At 43.2% G+C, this 24,491-nt stretch overlaps 1 protein-coding gene across 1 annotated transcript; it reads right to left on the bottom strand.

Annotated features, from left to right (window-relative positions):
- Nucleotides 1–10,764: 10,764 nt before the first annotated feature.
- Nucleotides 10,765–23,802, bottom strand: LOC133345940 (zinc transporter ZIP10-like). The gene is made up of 11 exons (XM_061557084.1): nt 23,643–23,802; nt 20,969–22,335; nt 20,154–20,340; nt 19,336–19,344; nt 17,380–17,549; nt 16,702–16,869; nt 16,246–16,369; nt 15,116–15,568; nt 14,656–14,736; nt 14,208–14,398; nt 10,765–13,130 (listed from the first exon to the last, which is right to left on the bottom strand). Exons 2-11 carry the CDS (start codon nt 22,331–22,333, stop codon nt 12,978–12,980), a joined length of 2,901 nt encoding a protein of 966 aa, XP_061413068.1. The 5' UTR covers nt 22,334–22,335; nt 23,643–23,802; the 3' UTR covers nt 10,765–12,977.
- Between the last annotated feature and the right edge of the window lie 689 nt (nt 23,803–24,491).

Raw genomic sequence — 24,491 nt, 5'->3', positions numbered from 1 at the left:
AATGTATCTGAGATTTGTACTTATGCGTGTCACTTGTGCTTAAATTCGCGTCTGTCATCCACGGCATCATCAGGGATGGAATGATCATTTGCATTCCAGTGGTATTATGAATTTCCGGATTTTATTTCACGCAAGCCTTCAAGACAGCTGTCCAGCAGAACTAAGCACGCAAGCATTCCACCCATCGACCTGTTGCCAATGGAAATGGAAGTCATGCAAGATTACAAATATTCTAAGCAACCAGATGATGGTGAACGAGCCACCATCCAATGGGGATTGTAAGCTATGAAATGTGGAAGGAGTAGTTTTAAACATATTGGAACGTCTATGATTCCAGTCGTCAAAACATACCTGGGTAAAAATATGTCTCTACATGCCAATTAAAGTACAGCAGCACATTTTTACTTAAATAAACCTTGTAAATATCATGGACTGTGCAGATATTTTAGGGTGGGAAGCAATGTCTAGGGATAATGAAGATATGTGTGGACAAGAACATTGTAGTTGGGATTGCCACAAAACAACACTGGCTGAGCCTCAGCCAAACGTACTGCACAATGCCATGCCCGTGGTGAGCCAGACCCTGGGTGTTTTTTACGCTTCGCACCAATATATACATTTTACCAATCTATAAGGACATAAGCCACTGATGTTGCATTCTTTCTTAACTTAGCTACTATGTAGACATGAATGTAAAAGTATATCAATATTTAGGGGTAATGCAATGGCAGTGATGCACAAGCACACACCAAATGGATACTGTGTGCGATGTTGGTTTTATCATTTAATTAGGATGTAACTGGAAAGATGTTTACCTTGGAACACCTTTAATAGGTTTATGAACATATGCCGTCTTCACCAAGAATACTTCCTTATAATGGAAAAAAATATCAAATAGGCTAACGTTTTAGGGGCAATGGTCCTTCTTTAGAGTATATTCATTAAGCTTAAATACCAGGTTTATCGGTTAAGATTTCTGCAAAATTAAAATGCTATAAATTTGGCATTCCAAGTTAGCATCTTGAAGCTTTAAAGCCACATTGTGTGTAAAGCAGGCAATCTGGATATAGACAGAAATGTTTATCATACCTTCATATAAAATCCTGAGTTGCTTGTTGCTTAAATGGTAAGGCTGAAAAAGGTGCATTGATTAATGTGTTGAGTTATGCAAAATGTGTAACATTACTGCAGTTTCCTACAAATATTATTCCTTTAATGTGTTTTCTTTTATTTGTTTTTCTTCTGAAGGCCTGCCAAATGCTCACTATATTATAGGATTTATGTTTGGTTGCACCATTTACATTCCTTCCCTTTTTTAAAGGGAATGTTTAAAGGGTGGCTGAAATTGTAATATTATTTGGGTCTTTCGGTAAAGCCACGTAGATAGAAAAATAATACAAATATCACGACGTTTCGATCGCAACACAAACAATCGTCATCAGGTGCATCAGTAGCTCTCCCGCTATATTTTTCACCTGATGACGATTGCTTGTGTTGCGATCGAAACGTCGTGATATTTGTATTATTTTCCTATCTACGTGGCTTTACCGAAAGACCCAAAGAATATGAATTCCTGCAGTCATGAAAGCTTTAAGTCATGAAATTGTAATGTTTAAAATTTTAATATCCCAAACTTGGATTTCGTTTTACTTCTACCAGAAATCAAGATTTGTAAAATGGAAAGATGATACCGTACAAAACTTTAAATGGGTAAATTAACACGAGCTGCATTTTTTTTAATATCCAGGAACATGCTAACGTTACACCGCTATACACCAAAAAAATGCAAAGCTAAGATCAAATTAGTTCAGCTTTTGTACCGAGATAGCGGAATATACGGTGGTGCTGACGGTGAGCATTTTTAAATCCTTTATATTAAATTCACTTGCTTGCTTGCTTGTGTAGTGACAGAACGGTCACTACTGTGTTGGCCCGTACGAGGGCTGGGGGCCCCAAGGGGGTGCCTGGGGGGTCACGTGCTGGAGGGATCCGGACCTTCCCAGAGGTGGGGGAAGTGAGGCGTGGCCTGGGAAGTGAGGCGTGGCCTGGGAAGGGAGGCGTGGCCTGGGCGGAGCCGGCCACGCCAGAGAGACGATATATAAGGGTGGTGTGAAGGCAGAGCAGGGCTGTTCCTGAGAAGAATGAAGACACCTCGTGAAGATGCCAGAAGAGAAGACCTACAGTGAGCGGACTGCCAGCAGCCACCTGGCTGGGTCACGCTGGAGAGAGACTAAAATACAATTGTGTGTTAGCTAGTGTAGGTCGGTGGTCACCACCCTATGTGTAGAGTAAGAGTAACTGTTGAGTAAACGTTGTGTTAATTAATAAATGAGTGTTGCCTCCCAAGAAGTGTGTGCGCCTAAATTGAACCCACTACATTTGGTGTCAGAAGTGGGGTAATAAATATTGCTAGGTGTTATCCTAGGGAAGTAAAATGGGCACACGAAAAACAAATACAAAACTCATCTGGACGTCTTCGTACGACGGGGATGGTGTGACGACCGTCCTTCGGACAGCCCCGGGGATGGCAGCCCCGGTGACAGAGAGAGAGAGATGGCGCTGCACGCGGAGCGGTGGGACTTGCATCGCACTGCTGCTTCGCCGCCATCGGGAACGGAGCGATGGAGCCGCGGCGAGAGGACACCATCGTCGCTGCGGGGGCTGGCGGGGGAGGCCCGGGCATGCGGGCCTCGCGGTGGGCCCGCCATTTCGGCGGCTGGTCGGGGCGCTGTTCCCGCCAAAACACCGTTCCCGCCATTTTGGCGGCTGGTCGGGGCGCTGTTCCCGCCAAAACGCCGTTCCCGCCATTTCGGCGGCTGGTCGGGGCGCTGTTCCCGCCAAAACACCGTTCCCGCCATTTTGGCGGCTGGTCGGGGCGCTGTTCCCGCCAAAACACCGTTCCCGCCATTTCGGCGGCTGGTCGGGGCGCTGTTCCCGCCAAAACGCCGTTCCCGCCATTTCGGCGGCGGGTCGGTGCGCTGTTCCCACCAAAACGCCGCTCCTGCTGCCGAAATGCCGCTCCCGCCGACATCAACGCCTGCAGAGGGGGAGTTCGTTCGCAAGAGCAGGCCGTGTTCACCATGGAAGATTCTTCGGGCCGTCCCAGTGCTCCACCTTGCCGCCCTCTGCTATGCACAGTTTTCAAGGCGAGTCATGACATGACAAGCACCCGGCCCCAAGAAAAATAATAATAATCTTCACCCATCTTGCGTGTGCCGGGTTGCGATCGTGTGTTTTTTTTTACTCGCTGGGTTGCGGAGCGTGTTCGTCCGGTTGTGTGCGTGAGAAATTGACGCGGCGACCAGTGTTTGTTGTTAATTACGGCGTCGAGATCGGTATCTTCTGCGTGTAGTTAATGATTAATTCGTTGTTGGTGTCCCGAGTTCCGTGGATATCCTGTATGTTGCCGTGTTAATGACTCGTGTTGTTACATCGTTGTGTTGCGAAATCACCATTGTTATTGTGTATACTGTATGGAGTTTCGCTCGTGATTGTCGCTTGCAACTGTCAGAAACTTTGATCGTCATTGTTAACAGTGTATGGAATGTTGGGTACTTGCTTGTGATTATTTACTATGTACGGATTGTCTGGAGTATTGATTGTGTGTGTTGCCATGTGGGGACTGGATGGTGCATTGTGCCAAATGATTGACTGTACGAACTTCGTATACTGCATATACTGTATTAATCAATTTGGCGATTCTTGGGGTTTGTGTACAGTTTTTTTCTCTCAAAATTCGAATGCCCTGAGTCCCATGGTTAATGTTGAAGGGGATTTTGAAGTGACAGGTTCGGTTTGTTTCAAACTCACTGGTTGGTTCCTGTCCGTTGTTGCACAGATGATGTCTTTTGTGCGGGAATGCTCCTTGTGTTCTACATGGATCGGGGGTGCGTTTCCGTTAATTGCCGTCAAATTGCATTGCTCTCTCCACTCGGTTGGTACAGCTGCATTGCTGCAATGCGAGTCTCGGAGATGATGTGTACGGATACGGGATGTGAGGTGTATTGTTGTGACCATTGAATATTCGGGATCGTCAAAAAAAAAAAAATTTGTGCGTACCTGTTCGGCATTGGATTAGTTCTGTGGGGGATCATAATTCAAATTGTATGTGTTGTGATGGTGTTAAATTGCGATGGTGACATGCTGCCAGGGATTTGGAATTGTGCTGCTGGCTGTCACTATCTTGGGGCGCAGGTCCTGACCAGGATGGCCCAGTGAGTGTTGCGTGTCTAACATGAACGTTGTGGTCCCGTCATGCTATGGCTGACGGCTTGACCTGACAGCCTGGAGCTTGAAACACTCCGTGGTATGTCTAGCCTAGTGGGCTGTGCGCTCACATGGCTCGGAGAGTGTGGTCCCGTCATGCTGTGCCTGACGGCTTGACCTGACAGCCCGGAGATTGAAACACTCCGTGGCATGTCTAGCCTAGTGGGCTGTGCGCTCACATGGCTCGGAGAGTGTGGTCCCGTCATGCAATGGCTGACGGCTTGACCTGACAGCCCGGAGAGCGAAACACTCCGTGGTATGTCTAGCCTAGTGGGCTGTGTGCTCACATGGCTCGGAGAGTGTGGTCCCGTCATGCAATGGCTGACGGCTTGACCTGACAGCCCGGAGATTGAAACACTCCGTGGTATGTCTAGCCTAGTGGGCTGTGTGCTCACATGGCTCGGAGAGTGTGGTCCCGTCATGCAATGGCTGACGGCTTGACCTGACAGCCCGGAGATTGAAACACTCCGTGGCATGTCTAGCCTAGTGGGCTGTGTGCTCACATGGCTCAGGGAGTGTGGTCCCGTCATGCTGTGTCTGACGGCTTCACCTGACAGCCCGGAGATCGAGACACTCTGTGGCTTGTCTAGCCTTGTGGGCTGTGCGCTCACATGGCTCAGGGAGGGTGGTCCCGTCATGCTATGGCTGACAGCTTGACCTGACGGCTCGGAGGTTGAGACCCTCTGAGGCGCGTTGAATCAGTGGGCTGGAGATTCGTAAGGTTCGGGTGGAGTTGGCCTGTTACGTTGAGACTGTTTCCCTCAGTTGTTAGGGTGCATGTTGTGCAGTGAGTGAACGATGGGTCGTCTCAGCTCGGTCGGTACAGCTATATGCTGCGATGCGAGTCTTGGAGAGAGACTGGGTCATCTCAGCTCGGTCGGTACAGCTATATGCTGCGATGCGAGTCTTGGAGAGAGACTGGGTTAAAATCCCACCGATATGGCCGACGTGTGCTACTGGTTGTGACGCCGCGTCGGAAAGGCGGTGGGGGGGTAACATGGAAATCCCTCCCCCCGATATGGCCGACGCGTGCTACTGGTTGTGACGCCACGTCGGAAAGGCGGTGGGGTGGTAACATGGAAATTCCCCCCCCGATATGGCCGACGCGTGCTACTGGTTGTGACGCCACGTCGGAAAGGCGGGGGGGTGCTAACGGGTGACTGTCATTGCATGCGTGATTCTAACGGTGGGGGGGCTGTGCTGTAGCGTAAGTGGGTTAGCCAGTTTTCATGTATATTTGTTGTTAATTCCCCGTTTTCTATGCGGTTCCCTTTTACCCTCGTCGATTCTGTATATATTACGTGATTGTATTTCTTATCGGTCGCCGGTCATTTATTGATGTTGCTGGTTCGGAGGCACACCTTTTCGATGTTCACAGTTGTGTTACAGCCGGGGACGGCTGTGTGTTTATACAGGAGGGGGTGATGTAGTGACAGAACGGTCACTACTGTGTCGGCCCGTACGAGGGCTGGGGGCCCCAAGGGGGTGCCTGGGGGGTCACGTGCTGGAGGGATCCGGACCTTCCCAGAGGTGGGGGAAGTGAGGCGTGGCCTGGGAAGTGAGGCGTGGCCTGGGAAGGGAGGCGTGGCCTGGGCGGAGCCGGCCACGCCAGAGAGACGAGATATAAGGGTGGTGTGAAGGCAGAGCAGGGCTGTTCCTGAGAAGAATGAAGACACCTCGTGAAGATGCCAGAAGAGAAGACTTACAGTGAGCGGACTGCCAGCAGCCACCTGGCTGGGTCACGCTGGAGAGAGACTAAAATACAATTGTGTGTTAGCTAGTGTAGGTCGGTGGTCACCACCCTATGTGTAGAGTAAGAGTAACTGTTGAGTAAACGTTGTGTTAATTAATAAATGAGTGTTGCCTCCCAAGAAGTGTGTGCGCCTAAATTGAACCCACTACACTTGCGCGCTTACGACCGTGCAAATCTTTCGGTCGTTTTTTAACCCACTTCCCGTGATCCAATCGAGCTGACATTTTGCACACAGACTCGTTGTGCGTGACAATTTATTTTCGTGAAAAATTTTTTCCATAACTTTACACTTTTTAGGATTTTTTGTTTAAATTTTTAATTACCAATTGCTTAATGGTGGCAGGCAATCATCTGACCCATAGGTGGCAGCCATCTCAAGCCAGAAGACGAGAGGACTCTAGCCGCCACGCATATAAAGGATTTATAGTGAAAAACTTTGTTTTTAAGGGTTAATTTTTTTCCTGTGAATCTGTTGAGGCATATATGGATGAGTCAATGCCACAGCGCAGCCAGAGATCACGAGTCGTGCGTCCGTCCTGTAGCGCGCGAGCGAGAGGCGTGGCACTGTCCACCACGGGACATTCCACCAACCTTGTGGTGGCTGTACCACTACCGCCCAGCCAGCCATAGCATCACTCGGTCTGCCGTGGTGTCACCCTAATCTGCCAGCTCTGCGAAGAGCAGCACGTCAAATGCACACACATCATTGTGGCACAGGATGCAACTATAACTTTAATATAACCTTAACCCCAAAAGCAAATCAAACCTAACCCAACGATAACCCCAAATCATAAAGTTCATTTATTAGGTATATCAGGTAAATCATAACCTTTCACTTAACTTTAAGTCTATCCCCAAGCTATTCCAAAACCTAATTATTACTATATCTAATCGATATCAACCCTATACATAATTTAACTCTCACTTAACCATAACTCTAATATTTAGCCCTAACCTGAACTCTCAACCCTCATCATTGCTCAACCTGAAGCTAAATTAAACCATTGCATAACCCCACGGTAATTATGACCATTTACATTCGACCAAGTAAACCCAATCTCCTTGGATTATACATGACCTGATTACTCAATTTGTAATTCTAAACAAACTCTAAGCTGAAAAAAACTACCCTTTAATCTAGACGGCTGAAAACTGAACGTAAAAAAGCTACGATTACTTTTCTGTTTAAATATGCAATTTTAAAAGCTCTCAAGTTTGTGAGTGGTCTTGCAGATCTCACACCTTAATCTTACATCATCTCTTATGGTTCTTCATATTTTTTCCTTCCAAAATCGCACTTCCAACTCAATGGAAATGGAAGCACAATGCTCTTGGACCAAGCCTTCCAACTGTTATTGCAAGGATAATCTATTTATCTTCCAGTGGGTTCAACCATGCTCATAAGATTCCTCGCCTTGGTGCCTCCCTTTCACACAAATGAAACCTCATTGCTACTCCATGTCACTTTACAGGGCCGACTTCTCATACACATAGATTGAACACCCCGAGCAGTGAGAAAATCTGCCCGTGCTGTCGTATGCAGAATTTGGTGACACTGCCCCTCAGAGTGTGCAGAGGGCAGCTGATAGCACAGTGGTGCTCAGTTTCTTTGTTACTGGCTGCATTGTGAAATTTGATGGCACTGGAGAAAGCTATATCCTAAAATCCTTCAGCTACTGATGTCAGTAAAGTTGGAAACATGTATATATTTATACATCTCGTGCGGGTTCTTTGACCATCCTTCACCGTGCTGGTCAGTGTGAGTTGGTGAAGGCATGGAGCATAGACTACAGAACGTACAGCATTTTGTGCACTGCCACGCTCTGTCTGGTGCCATGCTGCCTCGCAGCCTATTATACACCTGTTTGTGCATGGTCACCTAATCCAAGCAATAGTCAAACACACACCTGAGGCCTGAGTACCGAACAGCGAATACAAATTCTGTAAATTGCTTTCCCTTCGGGATGAACGCGAGAAGATTGTGTATCCGTGAGGTCCTGCACACGGTTGGGACCACCCTTGAGTCTGCCATTATTCACGTGTAAAGAAGCTGCGTGGAGACGTTCATGAAGATGAAGGTAAGTCTTTATTTTCGCGTGTAGATGTTCAACAGCTCCGCGATGAGTCCCACTGTTGTCACCCATTTGTTGCCGTCGTCCCAGGCAAGCGCTCCGACTTGTGGCGACGCGCTCCTTTTTGTATTTTTACACTCACTCTCTTGTTGTCGTATCCTCAAATCTTGTAACTCAATTTTAACCCACTTCCCAATGTGGTATCAACTACAAACTTGGGATACTTATGTCATGCTGATGACAATACCATATTCTATCATAAAAAAATAAACAAAACATTTTAAAACTATATTTTTACACGCTTTCTATGAACTGTCTGTTGTTGTTGTATCCTCAAATCTTGTAACTCAATTTTAACCCACTTCCCAATGTGGTATCGACTGAAAACTTGGTATACTTATGTCATACTGATAATACTATATTCTATCATAAAATAATAAAAACAACTTTTTTTTAAACATTATTTTTTATATGTTATGTTTCGGCTTTGTTCTAATTGTCCACAGTCAACTGACGTTGCCTGTAATTGGCCACGGTCCTTTACGTAATGGCAAGCTTCGGGGCCACTTCCTGGAGTCGTGGAGTTCTTCCATTACTAGTACATTTCATAAAAGCGTGTTTACAAAAAAAAGTACCCATAAATAATTGATTGGTACCCCAGTCGCGGAGTTAAGGAACACCCCTGGGGAAAAAAGTATTTAATACTGGTAGGAACCTCCTGGTTACACCAGCCCACAGGTGATTGTTGTGTCCGTCCGTCATGCAGGGAGGGGCTGGGTGGGGAGGGGCTGGGTGGGGAGGGTGGAGAGGGGCTGGGTGGGGAGAGGCTGGGTGGGGAGAGGCTGGGTGGGGCTGGGTGGGTAGGGGCTGGTCACCCCGTGGTGCCCTTATAAAACTCAACATTTAACCTACTCACGCCGGCTTGTGCCCGCCCCCACATTCGGGCATATTTGCGGAATACACCACGCCGCCGTTGACCCTGGCCATTGACCGAGCAACCCAACGTTCCTACCAGCTCCCTCCGCAGGAATGTGTTTGCCTCGCACATTTTGTATTATTTGGTACCCCGGGGTACCGCCGTAAGGATCATTTGGCCTTTTAACAAGACTATGAGCGAGCACTTTAAGGCTGACACGGCACAGGATGCAGACCAACAATAGAAATGCACTCTTACGCACGTAAAGATGTTCCCCCACGCACACTTAACACACACTCGAAAATGTACACACATTCCACTCTCACAAATAAAATACACGCAAATTTCACTTTTAAAAAGGCACACATTAACAAACGTGTACAATGCACAACTCACCTCGGCTCATTCTATGAAGTTGCACGAAGCAATTGCACCACGGGCGGGTTAGGGTCACACAGAGGACTTGATGCAACAGCAAGCATGTTGCATGAGGATTCTATCCCTGGCCGCTGATTGGCTGGCTAGCGGTGGGGGGCGGGTACAGGGCACTCGTCGACTTACGAACTTACGAGCATTCGACTTACGAACATTCAACTAACGAACTTTCGACTTACGAACATTCGACTTACGAACAGACCTCTGAAACCTAACTCCATAATCTGTCAACCCATACGGGTTACCCGTATTCTTGTAGAAGGGAAATTCAGGTCCACACGGCGTACAGCCGTTTCAATAGGGGCAGCAAAGTTGTTGTCTATTTGTGTTTCTCCCTTATGGGACTTTAGGATGTATAAGGGCATAGGGTGACCAATAATGTCTGCATTTGTCTGTAATAAGGAAGGCACTGATATGTGGTTGACAGGTATGTAACTCGTTCCTAAGTAGAGGAGTCCCTGTACGGCTGAGTCGGCAAAAAACGGGCACTCCTTGCGAAGCAGCGCGTACGTCGAATTGTGCTGTACAAAGCATATTTTCTCCATTGATAAGCATGTTATAGAGGGAGGGGGGGGGGGGTGCGTTACCGAAAAACATTTTGAAAAGTAAAAATTTTGTTCACTATTTTAGCCCCGGGGTTTACAAAATACTTAACATGAACATTAGAACAAAAATGTTATATATATATTTAAAAAACTACTTTTTATTATTTTATTATTTCCCTTCTACGTGACTTTACCGAAAGAACCAAGAATATTAGAAAAATAGTTACGAGGTTACTAACAAATAATGACGATTACAATTATTACTTACAAAGATGACGGTTTAAGGAGTAATTTCAGGGCGTCTTGACCTCTTCCGTGAACTGCTTGCAGCAGCAGCACACGTGATGCTAACAAAGGCAGCAGATCTACAATGGCTATGCCCCGACCGTGCGTGACATTGGACGCTGCCACGATGCGGTGACGCCATCAGAACGTTTTTTTCTTAGATTATTTTTCATTGAATATATTTTTTTGGTATAAAAAATTAAAATTTACAATTGTTTTTTCTTTTTCTTGAGCGCGTAACTGTAAACCCCACAGCGTGTGAAGTATGTCCCTAGAAGATGAATCGCGAAACTGCTAATTCAAGTTGTGGTGGGGGGAGGGCATTACACGCGATCTTGATGCCTATGCAAATCGCTGCTTGGTAGGATTTTCACCGTTTTTTTCTGTACTCAGGCCCCCGATTAGTTTCTGAGATCTGATGAGATCTGGCACATTCAGAGTAATTTTTAAACGCATTAAATTAAGTTTTTGCGTATAAAACACAAACTGCAGTTATGAAGTGAAAGTGAATGATTTATTCCACAATTTAATCTAACAAAACCTAGTGATATTTCTGGCATCAAGGAAAAAAACTTACAAAACATTTTTCAATGCAAAAGATGTTAAATAAATACAAATAATTGTGTAACCAGTCATATTTGGCCAAACCCAGAGTACAAAAATATAACCAATATACGTACCTATACAGTTGCCTTACCTATGTAAACGAAGCTACCTCTGCTGAAATCATAACTTGTATTGTTCTTGACTTGCATCCAATGCGAAGCAAATTTCCTTAATAGCCACCGTTCTTGAACTAAAATTCTGACGAAGTTTCAAAACTCACTTGTGGTATATCGCTAAGAAATGACAGATTTTGGTTTTTTAGCAGTTGTGGTGACAATGAGCATGGTGGATTGACAGATAGTTGGTGTTCCATGAGTTAACACTGCATCAGGGCACGGGTGTCGGTGACATTGGCCACTGCGAGACAGTGTACAGCTGCCATGGAATGTTTTACTCTGGACAGAAAAGCAACATTAAACAAGGCTGCAGGGCACACACAAGCCATGCAAAACACCACACGTCATAGTTGTTTTGTTTAAGAAAACACTACCGCTACCTCTAAAACCACAGAGCTTTTAGCTGAAGTGATTTACGCCGTCCTCTAACAGTACATAGCTATTACATTTGAACATCATGCTACTCCCTAAAGCATTTGCTAACATCTAAATCAGACAAGACGGTTACAATAGTTTTACTGTTAACAGCTGCCACTAATCACTTCCACATTTTTCTGTAACAAGAGGAACATAAAATAACAAATAAAAACAGTAATAATATGCAGTTTTCCTGCAGTTTCGACAGCTGTGCAGGTGGCAGGAACCATCCATTAGTGATGAGGACACCACAGTAAGCAAGAGGCACCTCAAATTTCAACCTGCACAATGTGCTACCATTCATCTCCAGCAAGGAGCTGATCAACTTGGGTAGATGCATACTCGCACGCATTTCAAAAATGATATTGACCAGGTTATTGGGGTCAAATTTTATATTGTTTTGGAAAAACCTGCACTCAATCATGTCCAACTTCTCCCATGGAGCCTTATGGATTACAAAATATTCTATCATCCCAGCCTTCAAGTATTCAACGCTATTTCCCCACCTTCATCTCAACAATTCATGTGATGGATCAACAAACTTACGGTATTACGGTCTATGGCACACTATTAAAACGGGTAAAACAGTTAAGTGCTGACTCGTATATACTGGCAAGCAGTATACAAAAATAAGTCACGGTATGCTGCATACAAGTTATATTTTGAATGATGTTGACTTCAAGAAAAATAAGTGCAACTTGTGAAGGTTACCAGTCTTGCCCAGCACGCTTTAAATTATGCTGACATATACAAAGTAGCAAATCTGAATTTGATCACAAGCAATCACTCATTGGTCTGAATGATAGCTCAGAACCATCAGTGAAACAGTACACAACTCCGAGATATATAGCAGAGGGAACCAGTGTGATAGAAATGTTTTCCACAGTGAATGCAAATGATATTCACGACATAAAATAGTCGACCTTATCTCCACTAACGCGAGTTCATTGATGTTAAAAATTAAACCAAGCCTCCTATCAATACTTTAAATCAATATATTTTTTCAGTGTATCGATGCCAATAAATATGGAGAGCAAGCCTAATATAAGTTAGCATGTGCCTCTGATCACCCAATTAGGGGAACAAAAACATCTAAAACTTAAGACGTATTTATTTGTATTGTTTTTAGTAGTAAAAGATCCACAGAATATGAATGGCACAGGTAATTCATCACAGTGGTTCAAGCCAACCAATCACATTTTTTCAACAGCTGGCAGCCAGATTGTTTTTTTCTAAATAAGCATACCGTGACTTAAATATAAAGAATGGCTCATCTTAATGTTTTATACTGGATCAAGCAATCAAGCTGATTTGATGTAACATTGTCATGGTTAAGATTCCAGATCACAATACAGATTTCTGTAATGAACATCAGGTAGTATATGCCAAGACCACATCGTATACTTCATATAGGGGGAGCAAAATAAACTACAAATTCTGGCCACTGGACAGAGAGACCAACACCAATAATGCAGCAACACGGTGGCATCTGGAAATTAGAGCTTGGAGTAGAGGACAGTGGCCCGAACGAAGGGCAGGGCGGCCACAGGGGTTACTTGCAGTTGCTCAGGGGCCTAAGTCTATCTTGATGTCCTCCTCATACCGTGCGATAACCAGCATAATGCCAAAACCCATGAGCAGCCCCAGGTTTTGCAGCAGGAAGCAGCCGAGTCTTCCATAGCTGTGGCTGTCAACCTCACAGTGCAGCATCTCAGGAAGCTGTAAAGGGCAGTAATGTAAAAAAGCAAATCATATGTTATCAAAAGCACAAGGCAGGAATTATCTGGACTAAAGGTCCATATTTAAACACAAGCTATGTGATTGCTATGCACAATTATGGGACTATACATAGAAAGCTTTACACTTTTTAAATATAAGATATGAAAACTAAATGTCCATGACATTTTGTATAACATAGCGAGGTATGGAGTGGTTTTAATTGCAACAATGGCCCCTGAGTATTTAAAACTAGAGCAATGTGTAACCATGGCAACTGTGCTAGTCTACGGAACAGAGCAGAAATTGGTATCACTTAAGTTATAAAAACTTTATTTATACGATTTATTTATACGGCTAATACGAGTGAATTATTTGATAACTCACTCATTTCAAAAGGTTATCACGTAACTTACTGTGTCATTGGTCACGTAGAGAAATTGGAATGACTGAAGTTATGCCACCTCAGGTGGTACCATCAAGTTCAATATATGATTGTAGCTCAAGGACTATGTGTGGTAGGGTGATGCAATTTAATCAGCTAATGCCATTACTCAGTTTAACACGTAGGCTTTCGCGACCAATATTATTCATAATCAACGTTTTTGGGTTAGATCACGTTATTTATAAATGTGTCGTAACCCTCCACCACCCGACATGGCCAATCAGCAAAAAAAGTGTCACGTTGACAAAAAGACAAATAGTTCACTACTTTAGCCCACCGGTGTGTTGAAGCGTGAAACCACAACATTTACAATTTTTGAGTACGACGTTTCGCTGGTAATTGCATCCAGCATCATTGGGCAATGATGCTGGATTCTGGCGAATTGCCTGATGATGCTGGATGCAATTACCAGCGAAACGTCGTACTCACAAATTGTAAATGTTGTGGTTTCACGTTTCAACACACCGGTCGGCTAAAGTAGTGAACTATTTGTCTTTTTATCAACGTGACACTTTTTTTGCTGAGTGGCCGTGTCGGGTGGTGGAGGGTTACGACACATTTATAAATAACGCGATCTAACCCAAAAACTTGATTATGAATGCCATTGCTGTACATTCAATGGTCAGCAAACGCACCATGTCCACAAGAGCCACGTAGAGAAAGATCCCAGCCGTCGCAGCAAAGATCCAGGTGGTGACGCTGTGTGTGTACTGCCCCACCGCCGTGCCAATGACCAAGCCCAGGTAGCCCAGCAATGCTGACAGCAGATTGTACACAATAGCCTGCTTCACTGACATGCCTGCTTTGAGCAGGACTGCAAAGTCACCTGCACAGAACCAATACAACAGCAAAAGTTGAGATGCATATGCATAGAAATGGCAAAACACAACCCTCAACCTGTAATTCTCACATGCCAGCTTCAAGCAGTTTACGTGTATCCAACTTAGAGCATTTTCTTATTCTAAATTTCAGTATATTTAAAACGTAATGAAGTTGGTTATAAAATAAGGGCCTCATCGTATGTAATTTTAATCTTCAATCATTTATGGCCTTAATGAAAAATGATCAAAGTGGCTTTCTTACCAAGCTCATGAGGCAGCTCATGACAGAAGACAGCGATTGAGGTGCTGAGTCCAACACTGGTACTATCACTGAATGCAGCCCCTGCAAGGAAATTCATCATGACCAGAGTATGTGCACAATCCACAACAAATACTTGGTTAGGTCATTAAGAGAACAAATTGAATATGCTTAAGTTATTTAAAGCAAATCCCTGAACACAATAGACTATATATATTTATAATTTGTAGGTTATATGAAGTGAACTTAACAGGCCACCGTTCTAAAGGTCGCCAATGAGTGGCAAATGTGTCTTTGGGCAAATTACGTATTTTCGTTAATCCTAGGCCACCCGATTCTGCTCAGTGTATCTCACATTATTTCTTTACAGACATGCATGCATAACAATTGATTGACACCCATACACAAACACTTACATATGCATGGCAATAAACCCATGAGACGCACGGGTGAGGATGCGTACCGATGGCCAGGCCGTCACTGAAGTTGTGCACGCCGTCGCCAAGGATGACCATCCACGCGATGCTGGATACCCCGGCATCGCGCACGTCCTCCACCGCCTCCTCCTCTCCCGTGCAGTGGCCATGCGAATGGTGATGGTGCAGGTGGTGGTGGTGATGGTGGTGGTGGTTGCTCGACTTGTCCGACACCCCCGAGGCCGAGGTTGTCATGGTAGGCGTAGCCGCCTCTCCGTCGGACATATCGTAACCACCAACCTGTTTTCCATCTGCTTGAGCTCCCACTGGCTGCTTCTGAGGTTGCTCATCATGATAGTGATCGTCTTCATCATCGTGTGACCCATGGCAGATCATGGCCTCCTCTTCCGGAGGCACGGAATGGTTATGATGGTCCTCGTGTGACTTGGATGCATGTGTTGCTGCACCATTCACGTCGCAAGAGTAGTGGTGGTGGTGGTCTGATGAGAAACAATACAAGTTGCATGCAGTTGCTCGGTCGCACCTATTTAACATTTCCAAACATGTGCCCAAGCTTTTAATGGTCTATGCAATAACCCAATGTTCAACATCAAGTTAATACTTAAGATCAATTGATTTGTTTACAACTGCATGAAACAGCTTGATGCTCCATGATACGTTCCAGTGATTAATTAAATGTGAAAAGGTTAAGAATGTTATGTACATACATTTACCAAAAGCTTTGTTAAGCAATATAAAAAATGTTGTTTTGCTCATTTTATTTAAAACCCATGTCACCGAGTTCAATTCATGTATGCAGCCCAAAATCTAATATAGGAAGCCTGCAGGGCTAGGTAGGAACATGCTTTTCTGTTATAAAGGCTAGCAATGCTCTCAAACGTCCATTCTGCAGTTAATACATAATGCATTTATTTTTAAAAAGCTGCCTGTCCCAGAAAATAGTCTTTGAGCCACAGTGACCTTAAACCACATCGATAAGATAAGAAAACAAACATCGATGTCTGCACACACACTCCCACACATCTACAATTAACCTTTAATACAAGAGGCAACAGAGGACAACCCTGTACACTACTTTTATATTTTGAGAAAACCTCAATATGCCAGAGAACTGCCGAGCATGTCCACACTTCCCAGGGGCAGGCTGATGACTCACTGTTGTGTTGCTTAACAGAGATCAGCTCGAGTTCTGTGCTGCCAGACAGGTTGTGGTTGGACAATTTCCTTCCAACACACTTCTCTGCCTCTTTAACCTTGCGCCCTTTCTTCTTCTTTTTGTTCTGAAAATAAACGCAGTGATGACATTTACTTTGTTGAGATGATTTTTTAATAAAAGGAAATGTTTAAAATCAACAAAACAAATGACTTTTAAATGTTGTGTTTATGCTAGGAATTAACATCACAAAACTATTTATTTTACTGACACGATAGGTTACAAGTAAATAATTTGTACATAATTTATATTTCAAAGGTTATGATGTATTCCCTAAACTTTATACAATTTAAATTAAAATAAGCTCATGTTCAAATATTTTTGCAATCAATCTCAAGCAAAACATAACATGTCAGTGCCAATATCCTTTTTTTTAATCAGGTTGCAGCCACATCTTACCTTATCTGGCTTGTAGTGCTTGAAAAGTGCCAGCAAGTGTTCCACAATAAACATGAGGTAAATACCACCTAGGCCAGTGAGGCCCTTCCAGATTCCGTCCAGATGATTGTCACTGTCCAGGATGTGGTCGTGGTCATCATGTCCATTATGTGAATGCGAGTTTTGCGACTGCACACAGCACACAGTTTCACTTAAGAGCAGTGCTTGTGTAAATCTGCAATGTCCGAGTGGAAAAAAATACATTCTCATGATAACGCACGCTATGTGCGAAATTATGTGCCACGTAAAAAAAATGGTAAGTAGGGCACTATTTTACAATACCGACTCAGTTATTAGCTGTAATACCGACTTATTCGCGGGAAAAAAACTCTCTTAACCTAGCCTATGAAACTCAGTTTGAATTGCAGTGTCCAAACATCACCACTGGAGACAAAAGGTGGCCGAGCCCAGTGCTTCCGACACACTCCTTGTGTACCGTACAAGGCAAAAACAGCACTTGCCTCCATACATCTGCATTTGTTTTTGTGCTAAAAGTGCACAATTGCATCACTGCATGCTGAGCAGCATGAAAAGAGGGCTTCTTGTGCTTGTGCACATATGCGGCGTGCGTGTGTGGTGTTAGAACGAGACCCATCGGTCGGCAGACCGTGCAGGTACACACGCACGCTCCAAACGTACGTGGGGCAGAAGGTGCAGCAAGGCGTCACCGCTCAGCGTGCCCACAGCCAGAGCAACCAAAAAGGTCAGCAGGTACTTGAAAAACACCTGGTTCATCATCGGCACAATGGCCACGCCCAGCAGAGATAGCATGGAAATGATGGTGATGGAAAGGAAGCCCCAGCCCCAGGCTGCAACAGCAAGGTAACAAGAATCATGCACATTTCTCAGCAAGACACATACATTGCTGCACACAAAGGCCAATCCGAAATATTGCAGAATGAGGATTAGTTCCATTACAGGTTGTACAAGATATGGGTTGTCATGAAAATCGACAGCTTACAAGTGAATGTACCGTGGTCATAAATGTTACAATTTCTGCTTCATAAATTAATTAAAACCCTTTGCATTTATTTCTTACAATGTTGTCTATAAAGGCATGTATTCAAAGTAGAAGCCCCATTAGTGGAAATTCTAGTCATTACATGTTTAAAGCCACACATGTTTAAACCCTAGATACAAATATATCAAACGTGGTGGCAATAACTCATAGTGTGGGCCCCGAGTCCCTCACCACAGTTCACCGAGCTTTAACAAAGAGTCACAACAGAACATTAGCTTTGACACTTAAATAAATTACGTGTATATTCACTTTATTGCATTGCATTCAATCAAGTGTCAAGAATGACAGCCAACAGCGACTTGTTCATCAGCTCGTGACAAGCACACATTGGATATGGATCCCTTCCATATACCATTCTCCACCTATTCCAACACATATATACATTTTGGGATACCCAAGCAAACACCGTGTATTGTCACTTATTTTAGTACAATAGCGAGTGCCAAGATATATTTATGTGTGAAGCTTAGTTGGGCTATGGGTCCCTTTATAGTGTTAAGGCAGTAAGTTGCCACTAGACACTGATGCTCTCTCACAGTTGAGATCCATCCACATATCAAGCTTCTCACCCAATTTCACGCTGGAAAGAACTGATGTGTGGATGGGGATGCTAAAATAGCACCGTGTATGGTGAAACTACACATAACTATGATTTATTGCGGAATTCGTGTGCACATATTGCCTATAGACTCCATATTGGAATGTTTAAAAGAGGCCAAAACAATCTACTTGGATATCAAGCACGTAAGGAATTGCAAGTTTAGATACAAAAACTATGTAAATTAAGCCACATTTTGGTACCTCATGAGGCCGTAGAATTACAGCTTTATTACTGACAATTGACAACCTTCTGTCAATCCACTACTGGATCAATGCCTCTCCTATGCAATGTTAGTCATGGGGGGTTGTTTAACCATACTTTACCATGCTGGTTAATGTAGTTGTTGAAGGCGGGCCCAAGACTGGTTTAGATATAATTTGCAATTGATGTTGGTCAAGGCTGAGAATCAAACTCTCGCAACTGGGTTCACAGAACAGTGCGCTAACCACTGTGCGATCAGTGAAACAAGTGATATATAAGACGGTCTTGGCGCCTCCTCCTGAACCAACCCACAAGCGGGTGAAGTATGGTGAAACATGCCCAATAACCAACATGGCATTGGGAGGTACAGATCCTGCACTGGATTGACAAATGCCTGTACATTATATAAGAAAATCCTTCGGAAAATAAAATACACTTTTAATTTAAGTAACATATAAAATTCAGTTAAGCTTATTAATGAGAAAGTATTTTAATAAGTTTAAAATAGTTCCCTTTGTCAATAAGGAAAAATATTGCATCCCAGAATAAACCAACCATGTGTATATTTATATCCAGGAAAAATAGCAACCTCATTCTCACTGTTGCTAGATAGCAGTGATCCTCTTGTGCTGTTATATTTTAAGCACAATGCACAAATTTGCACACCACTCATGTATTTTAAATGACAATAAAGAATATCATATTGCAGTATAAGCTAAGAATAAGGTCAGAAATGGTGATGCATTTACTTATAAAAATGTGAGCAGCTTACCAGACGCATCTGCAGGTAGTTGTTTAGGCAGAAAGTGCAAGGGATGGGAAATAACAGTTGTGGTTAAGTTAACGGCATTACAGCAGACATCCATCAAGAACGGCGATTGTGCATGCAATACTTGTAGTATTTAAAAAGCATTTACTGGTAATTAAAATGCATTTAATAATTGTACATTTTAATTATAGATTAAAAAAACTGTTTCCAACACGTTATTAGACTTTAATGAATATGCATGACTATCTGTTGAATGTTCTCTTGTCGAATCTTACCAAGCTATTGCTGATGAAATTAAAAATAAATCACTCAAGCTCTATTAAGACCAAAAGAATCAGACTGAAAGACAAAAAAACACTAAGTTTATTAGATAAGCTCCAGTGGGCACTACAATTGTTGGAATGTTTCCCAATTAACAACATGTTCTGAAATAAATCACAATTATCTTTTTTTTAAGATAATAGGAATTTACACAATGCACCCTTAAGTATCCTTTGCGCCTTGATTACTGTATTTGATACGAGCAGTGTTTGTCAAAGTTAGGAAAATGTGCATTGTGGCCCGTCCTCGGGGTACAACCAGTTTAATTCAATTTACATTATTTTCTAAGACCCTACATTACATTATATGATCACAGAAAATAATTAATGTAAATTTAATTAAATTGGCTGTACGACGGGGTCAATCCAAAGCTCACAATTTCCTACATATAACTCATATGCAATGGGCATATAAATTGTGAGTCAGGTACACCGTTTATGCAAGAGACTTGAATCAACACTTTAAAGTTAACATTATCATGAATCATGGTGAAAATGTACCTGGCATGTTGGAGTCGGTGCTTGATGGCAAATCAATTTTGTTGGGAGGCTCTGGATGTTTGAGACAGGCCTGGCTGTCAATTTGGTAGAGGATGGCTGGACACAGGTAGGAGAACAGTTCAGTGTTGATCACAGCACTATCTACATCCAAGCCAAAGTTGTGGAATAGTCGGCTCGCGTTCAGGCACTGTGGAAGAACAGCATAAAATCAGTTTCAAATTTCACTTTGGTACATAACGTGCACATTGCAAACACGTGTGAACATACACGTGCTCACATATGCAGTGTGTACATATTCATAACTCAAGATTTTGCTCAAACTAACCCAAACAATCCACAATTAATGGAGATTTTGTCAGATGTTATATTTTCTTAAATGGTAATGGTTCACATTGCATCTGGAAAGCAAATTTTCAAACTAAACGTGGTTTTATAGAAACACGAGGCTTCCGAGAATTTAGAAGCCAGTTATATGACTTATAGTTCAATCAGATCTTAAGAGACATGGCAATTGACCAAACTGTCTTTGCCAACATACAATAATGAGTCTCCCAATTCCTAACAGAGCTTTAACATGATTATACATCTTGTGCATTGTACCCAAGATGGAAAATCATTGCAAGCATTGGCCAGAGATAAAAGGTCAAGACCAACATCACCAATATAATTTATTTTATGTCAATGACTTTTAATTCTCATTTTCCAACATAAATTAATAGGAAAATTTAAATAAACGAATTTACATGTAGGCAATGAATTTTTATTTTAAAAACATTTTTTACATTCATGCGAGATATAGAAACCTAAGGGGTTACCTCATCATGCACATGCCCGTTTTCAGCCATTGCGTGCAGCTCCAGTTCATTGTGATCCCCGGTGTCGTGGTGATGATCAGCATCACGCCCCAAGTGTCTCTGTACCCTTTTTGACCATTGCTCAATCTGCTTTGTGCTTGATGGAGACTCCTGGGTAGCAGCTGCAGCAGTCCCTGCAGTGCTTGTTTGACTCTTTCCAATGTGTTGCTTTATTCTCCTCCTAGATGGTTTTGGGGATTTTTGCATGAGACGCTGTGCGGCACGTGGAATCTCTGTTTGGCTGACAAGACTTTCTGTGCCATTACTGGATGTGGACTTGTGTGGAACGAACTGTCTGCTTACCATGTGAGACTGTCCCCCTCTGCTACTTGGTTGACTACTGGTGCCATTTAGAGGGCTGGCATCTGTGCGTGCATGAACATACCGACTCTCCGTCAGTCCGTCATTTTCTACACGTGCGTGGACATGCACGTGCAAGTGCTGTGTGATAGGAGTCTTTGTACTGCCAATGGAGTGTTCAGGAACAGAGTTATTTCCCGTAGCCTGGTTGTGACCATGCCTGCTTTTATCGTGATTGTGGGCAACATCATGATCGTGTGTGTGATCATGGTCCTGCTCATGAATGTGGTCATGGCCTACTCCATGGTTATGATCCTGTGGGTGTTTGTGTTCAAGTGTTGGGTCTTGTTCAAGAGCATGTACTTCTTCATGTGTGTGTTTAAGCGCGACAGCTTGATCATTTTCATTCTGCTGCTCGTGCACATTACTGCTTGTGTGCTCGTGGCCATGACCTTTGCCATGACTATGATCGCCCTGCTCCTCCTGTTTTCCACGAGCATGAACATGTGCATGGCCTCCGTCATGCGAGTTGGAGTGACTGCTGGTGTGTGCAGCTCTGAAGTCTGCCTCAGGAAAACGCACAACCCCCAGTCCTAGGCTAGCCAGAAGCTTCTCCAGTCCCTGGAAAGTAAGCCCCTTGTCGGAGCCGTACCGCAAGAACAGAAGCTGCAAATAATACTTTTGCTTCTCCGCTGCTACTTGGTTCACAGACGGCTTCTGCCTCGTGTTCCTGCTCGGGTAGGGTTCCTCGCTGATCTGGTAGTCGTGGTGGGGGTCGCCGCGATTGTCGTCCCCCCCGTCGCTGGCTGGCTGCGCGTCAGGGGGGTTGGCATCCCGTGGGTCATCACGCGTGTGTAGGGCGTGCCCGTGCCCGTTGTCGTCCTCGTATTGCTGGGCCGAGTCGGGGCTCACGCCATGGTGATCATGAGAGTGGCCGTGGTCCTCATTGCAGCAGTGGCCGTGGAAGAGCAGGGTCGTCAGGAGGCAGACGAAGCAGAATTTGGTGTGCCCCTTGCTGCCTCTCATCACTACAAACAGGAACGAGCAACAACCACCACAGCTCAGTCTCCTTCTGACAGCCAAGCTGTTTCAATGTATGAATCAAAAATAATAATGATTTTAAAAACAACATTTCAATGTGCAGCATGGAAGACAAAATCATGCTGCGTAATATAAAACGATGACGCAGACGGTGTCAATGGAAACATGACATCAGTAACACGTTTTTTTCTATCCAGTCAAATTATGTACTGCTAGAATGAATAACACACATGACCAACCTTAATGTCAACAGTGCAAAGTTAATGTAGTTTTCTAATATTGTAATATTTTAAATGAATATGTAATACCAACAGTTTGAACCAGTAATTAAGGGACACATTATTGTATTAAATACAACCAAAAACCCCAACTTAATTCACAAGTTAAACATGACTTCTAATACCAAAAAAAGGGAAAATAACATCAACATGACAGGTGGTTCAATCTATAACGTTCAAACAATAACATCGTAATCACATTTTTTTTTCCAGCGTGAACCATACGTGGGACGGCTGTACCATTTACGAGAATAATTCACAAGTCCGTACAATAAGAGTGTCTGGATTTTTTTTTATAATAATATAATCCATTTGTGCATGCAGCAGCATGCATCAGACACACCAAAGAGTTTTCCCACAAATTAGCCACAGCCATGTGTACATTAATTGTCAGCCACCTCATTAGAGACATGCACTTACTCTGCCTTCATCGAATTGGGTTGACACCATTTGGCAAAGCTTACTGCAAATTACACTGTATTTAAAACAGACTACATTTGAAAAAAAAAGTTGAAATCTAACCTTTAGTCTTATTAAATTCTTTGTGTCATGGTTATATTTTTTTAAATTATAATGCATGAAATACAAACACCACAAATGCATTATTATTTAAATAAAAAATACATTATACATGGATGCATTGGTGTGCTTATTCTATTTTAAACAGATACATTATATGCTGTGAATCAGTCACAAGATACCTTGCAAGCATAAGGATATTAATGAAATGATTTCATTCTTAAAATTAATGTTCACGATGTCTACTGTAAGATGTGCAGGTCAAGATTTAGTTTTAAATATTTTAAATATTACATTTTAATAAAAGAACAACAAACGCACAGTAATACATTTTCAACGCCATACGGAATCCAACATACAAAGGACACTACTGGATCACAACAAAATATAACCACCTTCAACATTGAACTTAAATCGTTAGTTCGGAACCTAAACTGCAAATGTATTACAAGAGTCAGACGAGTATTATTATTAGGTTTAGGACAAAGCTGCATTACCTTCAAATGTGAGCCACCACCTCAGCCGCAGCTGTAGGCTACAAGGCGAGAAGGCGATACGTGCTGCCCTGAGCAAGGCAGCGGCCAACTGCGAGGCTCAGCGCCCACTTCACTATCAGTCTTGTGTCACACGCTTGGGAAAGCGACAATTATCTGTTGGGCACAATTCAGCTAAACCCGTCCCCATTTGGAGGTATCGTTCACTCCCAAACTCTTAAATGCACCACAACATTGTCTTCCCCACGTAATTTCCTAAGCCAGAGGACTGATAGTCTGCCCTCTATCACTCACCAAGTGGCCCCCAGGTGTGTAAATTCACTTGAGCTCATAATAGCAATCACACCATGGGTTATGCAACCATCTAACACAACTGGTGGGGAATACGTCATAATCAAGGTCATTAACTATCATCTAAACAATTTTACAATACATTACTACAATAACTGTAGTTGACACTGCAATTGATCTTAAGATATATGTACAGGCCAAGTTCTTAAATGAATATGTATTGAGCAATCATTGCAGAATTCAGCTGAGGACCTGTTTTTGTTTTGCTGCCTTGCCCAAGATCGCATTTGGTGTTAAAAAATCTGCAGGAATTGATGCACTTCTGCAATTTGTACTTATACACTTAATTTTTTTTAATTTCGTGACTTGCTTAGTTTTCCTGATTCTGAAATTGAGAGGCCTTGCTGTGGTATTTTAAATCAAAATGTGTCTTTAAAACTGCATCTGTTGTGTATGTCACTCAAGATTTAGTTAAAATGTAAGTTTGGTTCATAATACAAACGTTTTAGAATGGATATTATACTGGCAAAGTGAAACATTCCATCATGGGACATTCCAATT

The sequence above is a fragment of the Lethenteron reissneri genome, chromosome 23, assembly GCF_015708825.2.
Source record: "Lethenteron reissneri isolate LAM-NWPU_2019-01 chromosome 23, ASM1570882v1, whole genome shotgun sequence".
Classification (NCBI taxonomy): domain Eukaryota; kingdom Metazoa; phylum Chordata; class Hyperoartia; order Petromyzontiformes; family Petromyzontidae; genus Lethenteron; species Lethenteron reissneri.
This window is presented reverse-complemented; position numbering and strand designations above follow the sequence as displayed.